At 42.0% G+C, this 20967-nt stretch overlaps 1 protein-coding gene across 1 annotated transcript; it reads left to right on the top strand.

The window, feature by feature from the left end:
* Positions 1 to 19090: 19090 nt before the first annotated feature.
* LOC4337884 (non-specific lipid-transfer protein 4-like) lies at positions 19091 to 20583 on the top strand. The gene is made up of 2 exons (XM_015782423.3): positions 19091 to 19665; positions 20342 to 20583. Exons 1-2 carry the CDS (start codon positions 19329 to 19331, stop codon positions 20356 to 20358), a joined length of 354 nt encoding a protein of 117 aa, XP_015637909.1. The 5' UTR covers positions 19091 to 19328; the 3' UTR covers positions 20359 to 20583.
* Positions 20584 to 20967: the final 384 nt, after the last annotated feature.

Below are 20967 nucleotides of genomic sequence, written 5' to 3'. Positions count from 1 at the left end.
AAATTTTAGCCAAAAACGTCACATCAAATGTTTGGACACATGTATAGGACATTAAATGTAGAAAAAAATCAATTGCACAATTTGCATTTAAATTGTGAGACAAATCTTTTGAGCCTAATTACGCCATGATTTGACAATGTGATGCTACAATAAACATTTGCTAATGATAGATTAATTAGGCTTAATAAATTCGTCTCACAGTTTACATGCAGAATCTGTAATTTGTTTTGTTATTAGTCTACGTTTACTACTTCAAATATGTATCCGTATACTTCAAAAACTTTACAACCAAAGAATTAAACACACCCTAACAGCATTTGTCTTCCGTTCATGTAAATTGGCCCATTCCTCCAGCTGATAGGCAATTCTTTTTGCAACATTAGTTGGATTCTCTGGTGCCACTGCATAACGACTATCAATATTACGAACAGACCACAGATTATAAAGGGTAACAAATAAGCCTGCAATTATATGATTCTCCTGACCCGATAACCTATCAAGTAGCCAAAATGCCAAGAGTTTATTATTATTACAGTCCACCCCCGGGACTGGAAATTCAAGCTGCAACTCTTCCTCTACCTTGCTCCAAACCGATTTAGAATATGGGCGCTCCCAAAATCTGTGCAAAGCATTCTCATTTCCATCACAGAATATACAACGTACTCCCTGCTTACTATTCCTTCTCTGTACTTCAGACCCGAGGGCTAGACCATTCTGTATTAGGCACCTTCATTCTGGAAGAAATTTTCTCTATTTTGACTGTCAGCATTCCACAACTTTAACCATCCCCTGTGAGATGGTTGGTTGGAGGTAGATGCTCCAGTCGAGCCCTCTCTTTGCATATGGTAAGCTGATCTCACCGAAAAAACTCCAGACTTTGTGAAGTTCCATGCCACATAGTCTTCATCATCCCATTCAGGTACATGTATCTGCTCTACATCAGTTACATCACAATTCATTCAGTCTCTCAACATCCTAAAGTCTAGTGCCCGGTATAAGCAGATCACATATTAATTCCCAGTGGCTTACATGAACCATTTCGAGGTATCCAGTTATATCACTCTGAATATTAACTAGTCTCTCATCTACGATTCTCCAAATAATTCATTTTCTGAGCATCTCCTATGACACCCTGCTTCAAGGAAGGAGCAGTTGCTGAAATAACGAGCTTTGAGCACTCGGGAGCAAAGCGACTCCGGATTAACAAGAATCCTCCATCCCTGTCTTGCTACTGCACAGCGATGGGCCAACATGGCTCCCGGCAGCCGAGTGGGCTGATCAAGCCCATGCAAATACGCCATCAAGAAGGATGTGCCTATAGGTTTGTTTGGTTTGGTACCAATTTATTACCCTACCAAAATTTTAGTAACTTCAATAATAGTAAGTGTATATTTGATTTGCTACTAAATTTTATTAATAATAGTTCAAATTAAATACTACCTAATTTGGTAGTATCAAAATTTACCAATATTTTGGTACTATCAAGATTTTGGTAGGGTAAAAATTGGCTCCAAACCAGACAAGTCCTATACCCGTGAGACCAAACAACCTAAAATTACCGCTACAGATTCCCGATTTTTTTATATTGTTTAAAGGGATAAATCCATTTTACACCCTCGAACTCTTATGCTTATGCAAAATACACCCCCGAACTACAAAACCGGGTATAATATGCCCTCGAACTTTCAATACCGGACACTTAACCCCCCAGATTTGAGGGTGTATTATACCCGGTTTTGTAGTTCAGGGGTGTATTTTAAACAAGCATAAAAGTTCGAGGGTGTAAAATGGACTTATCGTTTATTTAAATTCACGAAAATTTTGTAATCTTTTAAGAGTAAATCCCTTGTGTACACATGAAAACTCACCTAATCCCTTCTATACCCTCGAATTTTACACGATCCTCTGTGTACCCCTGAAATTTCGCTTTGATCCCTTCCATGCCCCTCCCGTTAAGTTTCCATTAGATACGTTGCTCAAACCGTGTATTGTGTTGTCAGAATTTTTAGAAAATACCAAAATGCCCCTGCCAACCCAAACTAAAGTTCCCCTTTTCTTCTCCCTCATCCTCTTCCACGCGAATGGCCTCTGCACGCCGCCGTCCCGCTGCCCTCCGGCCACGTAGGTCGTTGTCCAGCCGCCGTCTCGCCGCGCGAGGCGCCGTCGTCCAGCCGCCCTCCCGCTGCGCAGGCATCGCCGGCCACCGCCCTCCCGCCGCAAGGGCCGCCGGCCACCGCCATCCCACCGCGCGGGCGTCGCCGGCCACCGCCCCTCCCGCCGCGCGGGCGTCGCCGGCCACCGTCCCTCCCGCCGCGCAGGCGGCCGACCACCGCGCCCCCGCCGCACGGGCCACCGGCCGCGCGCGCCGTCGTCCAGCCACCGCCCCTCCGGCCGCGCGCGCCGTCGTCCAGCCGCCGTCACGCCGCCACCGCCCCTCCCGCCGCGTGGGTGTCGCCGGCCACCGCGCCCCCGCAGCAAGGGCCGCCGACCACCGCCCCTCCCGTCGCGCGGGCGTCGCCGGCCACCGCCCCTCCCACCGTGCGGGCCGCCGGTCGCCGCTCCTCTTGCCGCGCGGGCTTTGCCGGCCATCTCCCTCCTGATGCCACTATAGCTGGCACTCTTCCATCTACAAGGGTGTTTTAGACATTTGGAACCACACATAACGTGAAAATGAAGGAAACCTAACGGGAGGGGCATGGAAGGGATCAAAGCAAAATTTCAGGGGTACAGAGAGGATCGTGTAAAATTCGAGGGTATAGAAGGGATTAGGTGAGTTTTCATGTGTACACAAGGGATTTACTCAACTTTTAACGATGCCACGTGATCCAATCGGTAGCCGGGAAAACTGCTGGCTTGACATAGATGGATTTGACGTACGGCTGTAAAGAGTTGATGACGTGGTTTTAACCTGAAGGCTGGAGTAGTTAGTATAGTGCAAGGTCAAATATTTATAACTTTGACTATTAATAGTAAAAATATAAAAAAGAGCAATCATATAAAATTGATGTTGCTAGATTTATCGTTAAACAAACTATCACAATATGCAATTCTTTTTTATTTAAAACATTTTACTTTTACAAGTTTAGTATATATTATGATTACTAGAATAGCATCTTGAAGATCGTGTCGAAATCCAAAAAAGCTTATATTTTGGGATGGAGTAGAGTTTTTTTTTGAGAAAAAAAAATTAGAATTTTGATCACATGGGCTAACATGATATATATGAATGACTAATGAACGACTTATATATTATGAGTACTAGAAAAAATATGTGTACATTGCAATGGGTAAGATGTTTTTAATCATTTCTTTGGCCCAACCCACATGTGGAGCCGTGTGGTCTCCGTCTTCAACATCCAGAAGATGGGAATTTTTTTGGAAATAATATTATTTTAATGAAAAATCGCAAAAATATATATCGGTTAGACGAAATCGCAAGTTTAGCACTCTGTCGAACATCCGTGGTTTGGTAGGGCACCTATCGAACTGCCCCAGTTCGACAGGGAGGCAATTCGACAGGTGATAAAATAATTTAAAAAAGAAGAAAAAAGGAAATAATATTATTTTAATGAAAAATCGCAAAAATATATATCGGTTAGACGAAATCGCAAGTTTAGCACTCTGTCGAACATCCGTGGTTTGGTAGGGCACCTATCGAACTGCCCCAGTTCGACAGGGAGGCAATTCGACAGGTGATAAAATAATTTAAAAAAGAAGAAAAAACACTGTAGCAATACTGTAGCAGCGCACCTATCGACCTCCCCCTGTTCGATACCTTGGGACAGATCGATATGTCTCTGTTGGGCACTGTAGCGTACTTTTTTATTTTTTTTCTTGGACAACTACCCTGTCGAACTTGCCCTAGTTCGATAGGGGCCTATCGAACTGGGGCAAGTTCGACAGAGTGCTAAACTTACGATTTCGCCTAACCGACTTATATTTTTACGATTTTCCATTAAAATAATATTATTTTCAAAAAAAATTCGGGAAGTTGGTGCCGTGCCCATACGATATTTGAACTGATTCTCCCCATCAAATCTGGCCGAATCTTTCTCGATTTCTTAAAATTGGTTTAGGGCTTTTGATCCACTCGATCTTCTCTTTTCGTTTTTTTCAAAATTGGAGCGAACAAAACTCAGATAAAAACGGTCAAGGAAGCTTGCCGGCCGGCCATCATCGGTGAAGGTTAAATGGTGATTAAATCCGGCCAAGCCGAATCGAAGGAGAAAATCGTAGGAAAAATGATGAGCGATGAGTGGAGAATTGATTTTTGTAATCCATTGGAGGAGGAAACGCATGGATAGACAGATTCAACGTAGCGACGGAGCTAGGGTTCGGCCTAGTGAAGGAAAAACACGGTGACGAAAGAATAACTGAAAAACCGGAAGCCCTTATCTGGTGCGAGAAAAAAACCGCAATGAAAAAACCGGGGAGGAAGAAAACGGCAACAAAAAAACAACTGGATGGACCATTAAAAAACAGTTTGAAAATAAAAACGCAAGAAGAAAACGGCGACGAAAAAAAATCCAGTAGGTATATATATATATATATATATATATATATATATATATATATATATATATATATATATATATATATATATATATATATATATATATATATATATATATATATATATATATATATATATATATATATATATATATATATATATATATATATATCTATATTAAAACCGACTCAAACACGAATGACGGACCGCGGAAACATCTTGACACATCAATATATTAAAACCGACTCAAATACGGATGACGAAACACGAAAACATCTTTAATTTTTAATTTTTATAATAGCAAAGATTATTCCAATGGTGCTACTTCGTCTGAAATTTATCATATGTAATTAATTATATAGATAAAACACATCTAGTTCACGCCAAAATTAGAAATTTGATTAAAATTGGAACGATGTGACGGAAAAGTTGATAGTTTATGTGTGTAGGAAAGTCTCGATGTGATGAAAAAGTTGAAAGTTTGAAGAAAAAGTTAAAAGTTTGAAGAAAAAGTTGAGAATTGATAGGGATGATGACATTAAGATGGGAATTTGATTTTTAATCCCAATATCTTGTTTGGTAGAGGTGATGGAAATTGATAGGGAGTTTAGTTGGAGATTACGTCATTAATAAAAACGGATGGCTGAGATTTGCTTAGACAAAGTAAAGGAGGAATTCCCTCCCAATTACCTGCCCCTATCCAATTCCCTCAATTCCCCATCCTTATCCTACCAAAATTCTCATGTCTCCCAACCAAACAAAACACTTAATAGCCTCATCCCTCTAAACTCTCAATCCCTTTTAAAAACTCCCTCCAACCAAACGGGCCGTCAAGTGTCCATGAACTGTTCAAACTTCATTGTAGGAGATCACATACACACAATGAAAAATACGGAGTATGCTATGCGTGGAAGGTCTTGGACCGTTGTAGAATGCATTTATATTTCTTTTATGCGACACCAAACAAAAAATGAGTATAAATACAAACAATGCAACATCAAGCAAGAGTAAAAATAGTTAGAGACAAAATAATGCACAGCAAAACATGAAATAATTGATATACCTCAAAAAATAATGGGACTGCCTATACATCATTTGACTGAAAGCCCCTATAAATCTTGTAAATTTTAGACCACCCGATTGCTTTAAGATTCGTGCAGGCAACCAAGCCCAAAAAACTTCTTCTCATCCCCTTTCTCTCGACTCCCTCATGTTGCCGCCGCTTAGTAGTGCGAGAGCGCGATTCACATCACCTCCACCACCGCCCAGTGCCCTAGTCTCATCGACTGCCAGAAGGCATCAGTGGCTCTAGTAAGACCCTCCGGTCGTCCTCCTCCCCCTCCCTCTCCTCTCCTTTTCATCAAGCCAGTGGTGGCAAGCTGCCCTCGCACCGTCGTCTTCCCCATCTTCGGCGGCTCCCCGCCGTCGGATCCACCACCATCGGCCGCCTCCTCCAAACAGACCTTCTGCTTTGCCCCACAGCCAACTGGTCCACCGCTTGCTTTTGACCCTACGGCTTCAGCGGCACGCGCCGCTGCTGACTAGCCACCCACCCGATCCGTTGCCTACCGCCTCCCACAGCCATCCCTCTAAAGCCCGTGAACTCCCCCCTCTTCCCCCTCCCCCTCCCACCCCCACCCCTACCCCAACCTGGGATACTAACTCGTCGGTCCTCCGCTGGAGTTTGGGTTATCGCCGGTACCGGAGAAGAAGAGGAGGTCGACGGAGTTGGAGAAGAAGCATCTGGAGCACGAATCGTAAAGCACATCTAGTGACCCAAAATCTGTAAAACTTGGGGATGGATTTTTTGTTGATAGATGGTTAGCAATTCCGAAAAATAATTTCCAGGTAGCCAATTCCATGCATTGTCAATGTAAAGAATAAGGGAGAAAAATAACCCAATCATGGCATTAATGTACTTACTCTTAACATACAAAAGCTACTACTCCATCTGTCCTAAAATATAAGCATTTTAGAACTTCGACATAGTTTTTGAAATGCTACTTTAACCAACATTATCTATAAAAATAAGATGTTGTTGGGAGATAATTATTGCTTAGTGTGGATGTTATGTTGAGCCTTAAGCATGATGTATATATAGAGTACCTAGATAAGAAAGAAAGAGGATCTAGAGATAAGAAAGATCACGATATAAATAAATTATATTCTAATATCCTTATAACTACCCTACACTATAACATATACCACTGAGTTTTGCTTGATGTTCTGTGTAACTATGAGTTGTCATTTTCATCCTTCGAGATTTTGCAAGGATGCCTCCTAGGGCTGGAAAATTGGTTTTAATTTACTAATTTATACTACGCTACTAGTGGATGGGTTACCGTGGATGGGTACCCATTTTTTTCCTCCAATGGATGGGTTACCGTGGCACACTTCCGAAGTAACGCTTGTTAAGGACAGAACAAATTTGTATTCTTGACGACTTACTTAAAAGTCAATTCTAGAAATTAAACTATATAATAAAAAACATTAAAAAGAACAGATCTAATGTTAAGTTTTAAAATTGGAATTTGGTTTGTGGCTAATAAGCTAAAGTGTGTGTGCACGCGCACGTGTATTTGTTTGTTAGAATTTTTTAAAATAATTTTTTTTAACATTGTAGCAATTAAATTCAGTCATTTATGCTCTTAAATTATCAAAGAATCACATAATCCATCGTCCATTCAACTATTCAAATGAAAAGAAGGCCACATTTCTTTTGGTTTCGTCGTTATTACAGCTGTGCCGGGTGGTCCTCGCGGCAGAACTTTGGGGGCAGGAGACCGTGTGTCGCATACTACTATCCATGGTATTCTTGTGTTGCATCTTTTTGCTACTGGTTACTGGTAGAGGTGCAGTTTCCATCTCCATTTGTCATGCGCATGAGCTGGAGTAGACTGGTAGGCTGGGTAGGGTAGCTAGCTCGATCTCCTGCATTAAAACGTGGTAGACGACTTCGCCAACAGCTTTTATTCATGCTCCCACACTTCCAACACCATTCTTTTTTAAAGAGGTTCTAAAGAAATATAGCAACCCACCCCCACCACATCGAACATTTGAACACCTACATAAAATATTAAATATAGGCTAAAAATAACTAATTGTATAGATTGCGACTAATTTGCGAAACGAATCTTTTAAGCCTAATTACTTCATGATTTGATAATGTGTTGCTACAGTAAACATTTGGTAATAACGGACTAATTATGCTCAATAAATTCATCTCGCGGTTTACTGCTGGATTTTGTAATTAGTTCTTTTTAGTGCCCGAACACCTCATGCGACACCCTATATAATACTCGATGTGACATGCCAAAATTTTACATCCCTGCATCTAAACACCCCCATAGTGGAGTACTACAATGGTGTGTTCGGATGACGGTCTATTCATCCCCGCACGCAAACGAAATACGCGTACATTAGCGCATCATTAATTAATTAATAGTAATAAAAAATAATATGATTTCTTTAAACAACCTTTCTATAGAATTATTTTGGAAAAAACCAAATGTTTAGTAGCTTGAGAAGCACGCGCAGAAAATGAAAGGTGTAGAAATTAAAAAATGATAATGTTGAATGAAACCTAAATTAAGAGATTCCCAGTAGTCAGGTCTAAAAAACTGAAATTTATACGTACAACCCAAAGTCTTTTGCTAACGCCCCACAAATCCAAGCCATATATCAAGCTACTCACAATATTTGATCTTCGGTGTGTGGGTGGTGATATACTTTTTTTTCTTTTTCCTGGTTATGATCTTTCAGATTATAATCTTGTAATTTTTCTTCGGCTCTACCAATAGAACTTTCGTTAAAAAAATTATCTTCTTTTTTCGAAGATACTCCTGGTAGAAAATCATTCTGGATTATGAAGATTCCACGCAGCGTGGAGATGGATCGCGTGACAAGGCCAACGGAGATCGATGCCGTGCGATGATTGATCTGCGCGCTAATTAGGCCATGCTTTGACTATTTATTTTATTTAAAAATTTAATATAAATATGATAAACTATAAGTCATACTTATAGGCTGTGTTCGTTGGTGGTGGGTGTTGGGATCCAATCTCATGTGCACGGAAAACCGAGCGATCCATTAGCGCGTGATTAATTAAGTATTAGCTTTTTTTAAAAAAAATGGATCAATACGATTTTTTAAAGTAACTTTCGTATAGAAACTTTTTACAAAAAACACACCATTTACACCATTTAACAGTTTGAAAAGCATGCGCGCTGAAAACGAGATATGGGAGTTGGGAACTGCTACAAACGAACACAACCATAGTTTCTTTAATAATAAAACAAGTCAATAAATAATATATATATATATATATATATATATATATATATATATATATATATATATATATATATATATATATATATATATATATATATATATTTAAATAAGATAAATGATCAAACATCATACCAAAAGTCAATGGTATTGTCTGTTAATACATGGAGGGGGACTATTATTTGCACTATATTAATTGGGAGAACTAGTAGGTGAAAATGATCATGGAAATTCCTGAACTACCTATGCACATTTCCAATGTGGTACTGACCGAACCATCTAAAAACGCTATGAACGAAAATAAAAATTAAAATGGTTAAAATATGGAAATGAAAACATATAACACACATTTCCTTTTTTCCTTATTTCTGGAAAACTACATAAAAATCGTATTTCTAAATGCCTCAATGGATGTAGTCCATTTTCTATTTGCCTCATAGTTTAGAGGAGTACACGTCTAAACAGTTTGTAATATAGTGCAAACTTGAATTTATTTGGTTATATTATATAGTTATATTAGGTTAAATATGTGATTTTACATTTCAGCGCTTCAATTCCAAGTCCAGTAAAATTATTGAATCCAATAAACTTGAATTTATTTGGTTATATTATATAGTTATATTAGGTTAAATATGTGATTATTTTACATTTCAGCGCTTCCAAGTCCAGCAAAATTATCGGATCCAATAAACTTAAATTTATTTGGTGATATTATATAATTATACTTAGTTAAATATATGTAGTTTATATTTTTATTGTTTCCAACAGTAATTACTGCTTTCCCATCAATATCAACGTATTTCCATTTGCATAGTTCTGTTTTTCCATATTTCTGACACCATCTTAATCTAGAACATCCTCGATGTTTAAGGTGATTTGAGCTATAATATGAGTCCCACGGTGTTACGTTCTTTTTGTCTATAGTACATGCTACAATGTGTATGTTCTCTTATTGATTTAAGGTGAGGCCCACTGCGAAAAAAAACTCTATTCACCTAATAAACAAAGGGTAACATGTATGTTGCGAATACATAAAATACTTTTTTTATTTCTTATGATCTAACCTTAACCTTAAGGTTGCATATAGCAATATTCATTCTTTCAACTATATATCCTAATGCATAAAGGTAGAGCAAATATACTACTGTGTTCCATAAGGTCATTTTATATATGCAACATTGTGGATGCCCATTTTCGGTTCTGTTTACGAGGAAAAAAAATGGTTGCAAAAATGCGTAAGGTTGTTTTTCTATCGTTTTCATCCCCGGGAGGCCGACTGCAAGCAATAGTGACTTCATGGCCCTGTAACCCCAGTACCATCTTTTGTTCAACTAATAATTGCTGTGGATGAGTGTTTACATTGATTGTATGTACTGCACAAAGCTCTAAATTTACATTCCTAACTAAAAACATTTTCTAAATTATTCTTTAAGGCTCACCAACTTATCAATTGCAGGCCACGCTCAGCTGTTGTTTTTTATTCCTCCACCGTAAATAGTTTTCTTTATCTCTAACAACATCTAAGTTTTCATTTTGCTTCGTACATGTTCCCATCAGGTGGTTGATTTTGCTAGATTTTTCTTCATCCTGATATATGACAAGGACTATTAGTTAATCAATTGGTTTCTACCTATTTTCGCAGGTTTCCGTCCAATAGGATTTGCAACAATTCATCGAATTGGTATATGTCATTCCTTAATGAAGTGGTAAACAAAACTAAACACTCCCTCTCTTTCATTGCTTGCTGTAGATTTGTTTCAGTAAAGAAGCAGTATTGGCCTTAGCTTTCCTATTGTACAGTTTTTATATTCATCTTCAAATGCCAATTATCTCTACCGACCTCAAAACACAAATTTCAGTATGAATTCAGTTTCAACATATATTGATTTCTTGTAATACAGATTGGAGTTGCTATAAATAAGGCCTGCATGTAGCCTAGATTATCCAGATGAAGGCAGCCATTAAGGTTCGTTTGGGATAGCTGCTGAAGGTGAGATAACTTTTTATATGTTCTATAAACTTTTGAACTTTTCAATTAATCATATTGCCATGAGACTAATCCTGATTTTATACCTAACATATCTTCGCAGCCATCCAGCAAATCGACCAGCCTGGTATTGCTAGAATGTCAGGAACCATGAGAATTGGGGTTGCTTTCCTAATTGAAAAACGGACATTTAGGCACGAATTCTATCTCAACACTGTAAATCTCTATTTTTTTCATATGCTGATTCGATGACCAAAATTTGCATCAATTTTATGCACTTTGAAAATTTTATAGTGTGCCCACCGCAACACGCAGGGTGTCAACTAGTTTACGTAGGACCCATAGCTATCTAAAGAACAAGGGTTAATTCTGGAGTGCTATTGTGCAAACATATCTACCCTATGTTAATTAATTTTCATGGTCTTGGAAGAGGCTGACCAAATATTATTAAGATTTGAAGGGGAATTTACAGAGAACTTTCATAGTCCAAGTGTCACCATTAATCAATCCAGCTAGGTTTGTTTTCTGCATACCTTGGGGTTGGGATGGACTAGTGCACCATCAAAGCACACGGCTGCAGAGCAAGTTACGATTGTCGCCAACCTGCTGGTCTTGTTCCAATCGACCACGATACCACTGCATTGCATAATCTCCTTCCCATCTGAAAACATAGGAAGAAATAGCAACATAGGCAGAATTAGCAGCTGGTAAGAAATGTAGTTATCTTGATCTGAATAAAAGCTTCCTTTATCTTAAAAAAAAAAAAAGAAGCAGCTGTTAATTGGAGGGGATTGTAATTGAAATTGATCGTTAACAGCAATCTTTTTACCAGGTATCCTGGAGGAAATGCCGACGACGGAACGAGAAGCCTTCCGGATCATGCTATTGTCTGCTACGCTTGCGATGTCCGTGACGCTGACGGTGCGAGGGCCCGTAGGCTTCCTCCTGACAGTGCAAGGGATGACAGTACCTGCAGGTTCTGAAGAAATCGCGCAACAAACAGAACAAAAAATTTCAGTTGTTTTCCTTCTTCCTAGTGACATCGGCTAAAGAGAAAAGTAGTAATTAATTAAGCATAAATTAACCTGGAAGAGCGCAGATCCTCCTGAACTCTTTATCCCACTTGAGAAAATCCATGGGATCGCCGGATTTAGGGAACGGCGGCAATCTAGGACGCGGCGGCGGGGTAGGGGGATCCGCTCGTGCGGCCTTACCCTTGGCTCCCTTCGTCGCCGGCTGGACCTTCCCCTTCTTCCGAGCCGGCCCCGGATCATCCGACGCGACATCCTCCCCAGCGCCCGTCGTCGCCTCCAGCCCTAGCTCCCTCGATCGAAGGCGGGTAACCCTCCTCCCCGCAGCAGCACTTGCATCCCCGCTGGACCGCCGCCGACTGGAGAGGCTCCCGCTGTGCCCGTGGCTCCCGCCGCCGCCGCCGCCATCGTCTTCATGGTACCGCCCCGTTTCGGCGGCATCCTCGGCGGCGGGACGGATGATTTGTGCGGGGGAGGCCGGAGCGGAGCGCGGAGACGACGAGGGAGTCGGTGGGTGTTTTCTCTTCTCTCTCTCACCAATAATTTATATAGGTAAGGTAAGGGGACTGTGGAGTGTACTCCTCGTTATCATGAAGGAATAAGTTCACTTGAAGTCCCTTAACTTTCGACGAATTTGATTTTCGTCCTTCAACCCAAAAACAAGATACAGCAGTTACCTCAACTATTAAAACCAGTGCAAACAAGATCCCTTAGGGCATGTATATTGGTTTTTATTAGCGGTCTCTCTTTATTGTAATGCAAGCATATTTGGTGATGTGGAAGAGAGAGGAAGAAAGAAAGAGAAAGATGGTTGCTACACATGACAACGGTATAGAGTCGACTCTGAGCACTTATTACGAAATTTTTCGCTACATTGAGTCTAATAAAGGAAAGATGACTAGTAAGAAAGTATTTTTTTATATTAATGGTTAGAGCCGTATTGTCTTAACTATTGTAACGTGATAGTCTCTAATTAACGTAGAGACCACTTGCCCTTAGCGGTTTAGATGGTGGTTTTGGGTGACGTGGCGTATACGTGGCTGGTTTGACTTAGGCTGCGTTCGAGCGCAGGAGTAAGGGATAAAGATTGTTTTGTTTTCCGCGCGCACGCTTCCCGAACTAATAAACGGTGTATTTTTGCAAAAAAAATTCTATAGGAAAATTGCTTTAAAAAAATCATATTAATCCATTTTTGAAGTTTAAAATAGTTAATACTCAATTAATCATGTGCTAATGGCTCACCTCGTTTTGCGTATCTTCCCAATCTACTCAATCTCCTCCTCAAACACACCCTTAATCATCATCCTCCGTGGTGTTGAGTGGCACTGGAAGCAAAATGTAAAAAAATTAAAACTAAAATAAAAACATGGGCCACATGTCAGTCGGACGAAAGAAAAAATAGTGGGAGTGGGCCTCACCTTCTTCTCTATCCACGGACGACGGTGCGTCGGCGGCTCGGTGCCTCCTTCTCTCTCTCCCGGCTATCCTTCCTTCCTCATCGAGCTCCCTCGCGGCCTCGCCGGCCGGCGAGCTGCGCGCGGAGAGGGAGTAGGGCGGCGGCTGGCGAGGGGGACAAAGACAAGCGCAAAGAGGGAAAAGGGCGGCGGTCGGCGAGGGGTGGCGCTCGCCTCCTCCCTCTCCGCGCGCGCTCGCCGGCTTCCCTCATGTCCTCCCTATCGGCTCCTCGCGCCGACTCCTCGAAGCGGCAGCCCCCAGTCCCCTCGCTGACGAGGGGGGTGGAGACAGACGACGAGAGCATGGGAGGAGGGCGGCGGTGACCGGGGTCCAAGATCTGCGGCGTCGTCGTCGTCCTCAACTCCGGATTTACGCGTCCGTCGCCGTCGTCGAGTCCCACCCACGGCGCCCCGGCCCGGTGGCCACGACTTTGAGCGACATGAGCAGGCGCAGGATCCGCCGGAGCTGCTCGAGCGCGCGGTGGTCGCTAGGTCGGCGACGTAGGCGCGGAGGTAGTCGACGGGCGCGCCGGCGCCAACCTACCTCCAGCTCCCGCAGTCGCCATCGCCGCCGTCGGGATCGGGCTAGGGTTTGGGGAGCCGCCGCATTGGCGAACAGGACCCGCCGCTCCGCCGCCGCTGCCGAAACCGCGCCACGCTTCTACGCGGAGGAAGACCGACCGCCCCCATCCCTCACTCCCGCCCCCGTAAACCCCACCGTCCCCTGCTCCCTCCTCGTCGCGCGGAGAATATGCGTTGCCGCCGCCGCCGCCATGGCCTGCAATCATCCGGTTCGACGACGATGCCACGCATGACGAGCCCCCACCGACCTAGTCGTCCCCCGCTGCCTCCCCGTCTCCATCCTTGCTGCGCGGAGAAAATGCAGCGCCGCCGCCTTGCCCGGCGGTCACCCACTTCGACGACGACGCCGCGCATGACGGGCCCTCAGCGACCCCCGCTCCCTCCCCGTCTTCATCCTCGCCACACAAGAATATGCGTTGCCGCCGCCACCTGGAGAAGATTGGAAGAGAGGGGAAGAGGGTGAGGTAGAGTTAAGTGGGACCCACTGACATGTGGGTCCCACATTTTTTTTATTTTGTTTAATTTTTCAGTTTTCAATTTTACTCCTTTTAATTTTTTGGGATCAAATTTGCCACGTAAGCGCCACGTCAATGCCACGTGGGGACACAGATCTACTCAAAGACGCCACGTAGGTGCCACATCATCCAAAACCTAGGGTCAATACTGCTGAGGGACTATGTTTGCATGGTTTTGTAAGTTGAGGGATGTTTTGTATCCGGTTTTCTGGACTGAGGACGAAAATCAGACTGGACGACAAATTGAGGGACCTAGAGTGAACTTATTCCTTATCATGAAACCCCTCCTAAATATATATTCTCTCCGTTTCATGTCATAAAATGTTTTGACTTTGGTCACAGTTAAACTGTTTCAAGTCTGACCAAATTTATAGAAAAAAGGTAATATTTTTAACCCAAGATAAATTTATTATAAAAATATATTTAATTATTAATTTAATAAACTAATTTGGTAATATAAATATTACTATATTTGTCTATAAACTTGGTTAGACTTGAAGTAGTTTGACTTTGACCAAAGTCAAAACATCTTATAACCTGAAACGGAGGGAGTAGCAAATATTTAACCATTGAATTTCTTTATCAGTTTGTTTGGCAACTCGAGGAAAGAGGATTGGGAGTTTACATGACGGCCTGTTTGGTTGGAGGGATTTTTTTAAGAGGGATTGTGAGTTTAGAGAGATGGAGCTATTAACTGTTTTGTTTGGTTGGGAATTTCCATGGGATGGAATTGAGGAAGGAAACCCTTCATTTTCAATACCTAAGTAGGGGTGGTAATTGGGAATTTGATTTTTAATTTCAATACCTTGTTTGGTAGAGGTGGTGGAAATCGATAGAAAGTTTAGTTGAAGATTAGATTATTAATGAAAACGGATGTGATGAGCACCCTGCAGCGAGCACCTTGACTTTCCCCTCTCTTTCACGGTACCAATCAGCAACCAATAATATATATATGGCTATATATATATATTGATGTGATAAATGGAGCAACAAAATTAATCAAGACTAGTCAACTGGACAAACGACGATATTAGGGGTTGTTTGGATGGTGACGATACTTTGCCATAACTTTGGTAAGCTACTTTAACCAACTTAGGGCATGTACAATGGTCTTTATTAATGTAAGTAAATTTGATGACATGGAAGAAAGAGAAAATAGTATGGTTGTTATACATGACAACGGCTCAGAGTCGACTCTTAGCATTTATTAGAGCAAATTTTGTTATATGGTGGTGAAAGAAAGGAAAAGAGAGTAAGAAAAAGTATTTTGATACATTAATGATTAGAGACCATATTGTTTTTATCTGTTGTAGGATGCTAGTCTCTAAATAATATAGAGCTCATATCTGACTCTACCTTTATACATGCTTTTAGCCTAGTGTTTGTTTGCTTGCCACATCTTTGTCATGCCACACTTTTTTATTTTGTGACCCTACTTGTTATAGACATATATCTTTGCCAACATTTGCCTAATTCGTGGCCAAGAATTTCTTAGCCATCTAAATTGTGGTATGCCACACTTTAGCTGCAGAAGTATCCAAACAGCCCCTAAATTCTTCAGCTTACAGAGGTTGGAAAGACTGCAAACTGAACACCACACCTATCTACCCGTGCACTGGCAAAGCACACGATCAGAAGAAGATGCAGACCTCCTTGGCTCCAGCACGTGCTCAGCAGGGAAAAACTGCCAATCACACACTTGTGTCACTGTCGTTGATAGCGGCAACAATCAGCAGAATATCGACGATGGGAGCGCCATCGTCCCTGGCGGCGGAGGACACGACCTCGATGACGAACCAAAACAAATTAGACCCTAACCTCCCCTGTAACCTATTGCATGGACATATATATGTGTGCACGCAAGCACCAGGAAAGGGCATGGGCTCAAAGGCCCAAAACCTAATTAAACATAGACTAATTAAGTTTAGTCCTAATTAACTTGGTAATAACACCACAAATCTCCTATGCTGCAATTAATTAAGTAAATAAACATGCTAATGGAAAATTAGCATGACACAAGATCGGTACGTGCAATGAACCAACACGTATATACCCCCATCAATTTCTTCTCTTCTATGCCCATCTGATCGGTAGCACTCCTTGTCGGTTTCTTCTCTTCATCTTGTTTCACACAAATTTGAAAAGAACCACCGGCAAAAGATACAGGTGCTTTGGTCATATCATCCTCCCTTCCTTAAAACAAAGCCGTCCTCGGCTTACTTCTTTATTTTTCTTCATAGTCGGAAATACCTCCACTTTAATAACACTCTCTTGCATTGGTTTCAGCACATGATTTACTCCTTTATGCATAAGGGAATAGCAATTGGACATACCCTCATGTGTTGCATTTAGATCAAACTGCCAAGGTCTTCCCAATAACAAGTGACAAGCATTCATCGGCACTACATCACAGTCGACTTTATCAATATAGCTTCCAATAGAAAATGCAACTCCCCCTCCCAAAACCAAATAGGCCATATGGCTTCTTCCGAGGGAATAATTCAGGAAGGAGGTTCGTTGCCGCGGGCTTCTTCCACGCGTCGTCGTCGCCGCTCGATGAGGAGATGAGGCGACGGCGGTGGACGAGGCTGACGTGAGCCGGTGGAGGCCAACGGCAACAGGAGCACCGCCGGCGGGTGGCAGAGGCGAGCGATGGATGCCAGCGGGAGCACCGCCGCCGCTGCTCGCCGTCGATTTGGCAAGCGACGGTGGCAGGGATATTGGCGGCAAAGGGAGAGAGAGAGAGAGCGCGCACAAGTGGATGCAAAGGAAAGAGAAGGGGGAATAGGTGGGACCCACAGATGGCTAGTGAGTTTGGCTGGCCAAATTAGGCTAGTGAGGGAAAGGTTTGACCAACCAAATAGCTTGGAAAGTTGAATAGAGAGGCCGTTGGAGCACTTTTTTTTTGGGTAAGAATTGACAAAATTTAGCTTGGAGAGTCTTTTGGAGAGGCTATTGGAGTTGCTCTAACACCGTTTTGATTTGTCTCTCCAAGACCGAATAACAGACTGATATAGTATAGAATGCCTCCACGAAGCCAAGCAGCGACCCGAGCTATTCCGCAGATTGTGCCCTCTGGACGCCATCATACGTGATGGCATCGATGTCCACTAAACTGGCCCTTGGCCATGGCGTCCGGTGTCTGCGTGCCGAGCTCACGATGTGGCTTTGTTCGCTAGAACCAGCTCCCATCCGGAACAGTGATCATGGAAAGCAGAGCGATCCATTAGTGCGTGATTAATTAAGTATTTGTTGATTTTTTTAAATGGATTAATTTGATTTTTTTAAGTAACTTTCGTATAGAAACTTTTTTTAAAAAAACACACCGTTTAGCATTTTGAAAAGCGTGCGCGTGGAAAACGAGGAAGAGGGATCGGGAAAAGGGGCATCTGAACACAGCCCTGGAGGTCGTCACTGGTCGCTGCTCCCCACCAAGAGCCGATGCGTGCACCTAGACTCGTCGCCTCCATACGAGCAAACGCTTCACATGGGCTGGGCCGAAGCTGTCCTGGTGGCCCAAGTGGTAAACCCTGGTCCAACTTATAAAGTATGGTAAAGAAATATGATGTTAAGTGAAAACATATGTTTAACCTTGGTCCAATGTCCCAATCTGATAAATATACATGGCCCAAAGTGAAATTTACTCTAATTAGATTGATACTTTAAAATATTTTCATATGATTTTTATTTTCATAGTTGTTATAACATAATATAAATAAATTAGTAGTCAAAGTATTTCATTGAAAACCATGTAAAAAATTTATAGGTTTTAGGAGTATATGTATACGGGCATTCTTTTATGGATTTAGGTAGTATTTTGTAACTAACTAACCATACGTTTGACAAATGACATGGATAGTCAACTCGCGCATGATATCGATGTATCATGTTTCACACCACCTGTTTTCTCTTTCCTAAAATATCGTAAAATTTACTACGGATAGTAAAAAAAATTACAATTACTAGATTTTATATTTTAGGATAAAATTTAAACTTATTATATTTTAGGTCGGTGGGAATATGTTATAAGGATGAGTGTGGGTCATCTGCTCCACAGAGAGAAGAGCGAGCAATGTGAAATCGACGGCCGGCGTCCGTTGCGCGCGCACGCAGCGCGTTCACACAAGATGAATGTAGAGCCACCACGTACAGTGCTTTCCTAGGCAGAAGCCCACTATCACATCTAGCTTCATGCCTGCTTTCCTTACATAAATCCAAAGTGGAGAAACCAAACCTCTAATGATTCATGCTGCCACAAATGCAAAGAAATCAAAGGAGTGCCAAGTGCCAAGTGCTCACCGTCAGTGCTCTCCCCATTCACCCCAGGACATGATTGAGGTGCGTGCTGTGCGCCACAATGGCACTAGCAGTGTTCACAAGAATTGCAGTGGAATCCTATTCGGATTTCGTGAAATTCGAACTCTCTGGATCGGGTCAACAACAAAAAACCACTTTGTCTTTCTTAAATTAAAAAATATTGAAACTAAAATTTAAATTTTTGACAAAATTTATTCAGATTTGTTTTTCTGTTTATCAACTGATTTTGTGAAATCCGATGATACTGCTCGTGAGCGGATTTTGATTCTGGGTCGGGATTGTGAGGGTTCATAATTTCAGTGGAATTTAATTTGGATTTCGCAATATCCGGACTTTCCAATCAGGTCGAAAACACAAACGACTCGGTTTTTAATTGAATTCAAGAAAACAAAATTTTAAATTCCCGACAGAAATTATTAGGACTTTATCGGTTTTTGATTTATCAACGGATTCCATGAAATTTGCGAATTTTGACCCGGTATCAGGATCGTGAACCCTGGACACTAGTATATAACAAGCACCACACCCTTGTATACGAGTAAGCACAGCAGCAAAACTAAACTGATCATACACACAAATTAAGTTGTGATCATCCGAGCAAAAGCAAAGCAAGAGAACGGTAGCTAGCTAGTTGACACAATGAGGGCGGGCAGGTTGGTGATCCTCGTGGCGGTGGCGGTGGTGGTGGTGGTCGCCGGCGGCGGGGCGGCGGAGGGCGCCGGCGAGTGCGGGAGGGCGTCCGCCGACCGGGTGGCGCTGCGGCTGGCGCCGTGCGTGTCGGCGGCGGACGACCCGCAGTCGGCGCCGTCGAGCAGCTGCTGCTCGGCGGTGCACACCATCGGGCAGAGCCCCAGCTGCCTGTGCGCCGTGATGCTGTCCAACACGGCCAGGGTCGCCGGGATCAAGCCGGAGGTCGCCATCACCATCCCCAAGCGCTGCAACATGGCCGACCGCCCCGTCGGCTACAAGTGCGGAGGTAAAGACTGGTGTTGCCTGGGAACTTATCCCTCACGGACGTATAACAGAACGATTCATCGTCGCATGATTAATTAAATTGTATTAGCTATTTTTTTAAAAAAATATATTAGTATGAATTTTTAAAGCAATTTTCGTATAGAATATTTTTTTTAAAAATATACAATTTAAAAGTTTGAAAAGCGTGCACGAAAAAAAAAAGGACATTTGAGTTGAGCACTAATAAAATAACTTAGCCTTAAAGATGTACTCCCACCATCAAAAAAACCCAACCTAGTTGGGGTTTTGACACAACATGGCCAATACATGGCCAATTTGACATAATAGGCCATGTTGTAAGTTGTAACAAATCCCCAATTAGGTTGGTTTTTTTTACTGAGGGAGTAGATTATTTTTTCTCGGTTTTCGTTAGTATGATTTCGGATTTCAAACTGTTAAATGATGTTAAATGATGTGTTTCGTTTAAAATATCAAATAGATCTATATTTTAAATTTAAATAATTAAAACTCAATTAATTATAGTTAATTACTTTCTCGTTTTATGTGCACTGATTTATCTTCATCTAGTGGCTTTTCTAATGCAAGTATATACTCTTCTAGTCTTCTTCATACAAAATTAATCGATGGTTAGCATTTTTTCAATATTTAGAGCAATTAACTTATTTTAATTTTCACAGATTACACGCTGCCTTGACCCTTGAGGCCTTGAGGGGGACTGTGGCACTTATCGATATCAAGACGTACGGATGCCGTGGGAGCTTAGGCTTTGTGTCGGAATAAGCGAGAGTCCTTCATGTTCGGGGCTCTGCCACTTATATGGACTATGCACGTGGTGGTTGTGAAAATATGTATCCTGTGTTTCGTCTGAGTAAACTGTTAAATATAATAAGAATATACAAAAGCTTGCTTGACAAATTAATCCGGGACGTAAATAAATTGACCATGCAATTAAGTGCGTGCGTATATACACTTCCGACTCCCACAAGGATCGTTCAAGAAAAAAAAACTCCGAAGGATCGTAATTAATGACATATATAGCTTAGGAAAATAATGCATGACAAGGCAGAATTCATAATTCGATCTCTTACCACAAAATGCATCTGCAGCTGCCTCCGCAGCCACCACCTCTCTCATCTGCTCCCGCCAAGGCTCCGTATGCAGGTGCAGATCTAGCGTGGGTATTGGAGGACTTGAATCCCTATCTCGCTAGATCATCATTGGTAGAAGGAAAGAGCGGAGAAAAAAAAAAGAGAAAGCAGTAAGAATAGGGAGATAGTCCTATCTCTAATCTTATTCTTATTCG

Source organism: Oryza sativa, chromosome 5 (genome assembly GCF_034140825.1).
Source record: "Oryza sativa Japonica Group chromosome 5, ASM3414082v1".
NCBI classification, from domain to species: Eukaryota; Viridiplantae; Streptophyta; class Magnoliopsida; order Poales; family Poaceae; genus Oryza; species Oryza sativa.
Note: the sequence above shows the minus strand (reverse complement) of the source record. Positions and strands in the feature narration are given on the sequence as shown.

Excerpts from the sequence above, each read along its gene's own strand:
- LOC4337884 (XM_015782423.3), top strand. The coding sequence starts at position 19,329 with ATGAGGGCGGGCAGGTTGGTGATCCTCGTGGCGGTGGCGGTGGTGGTG.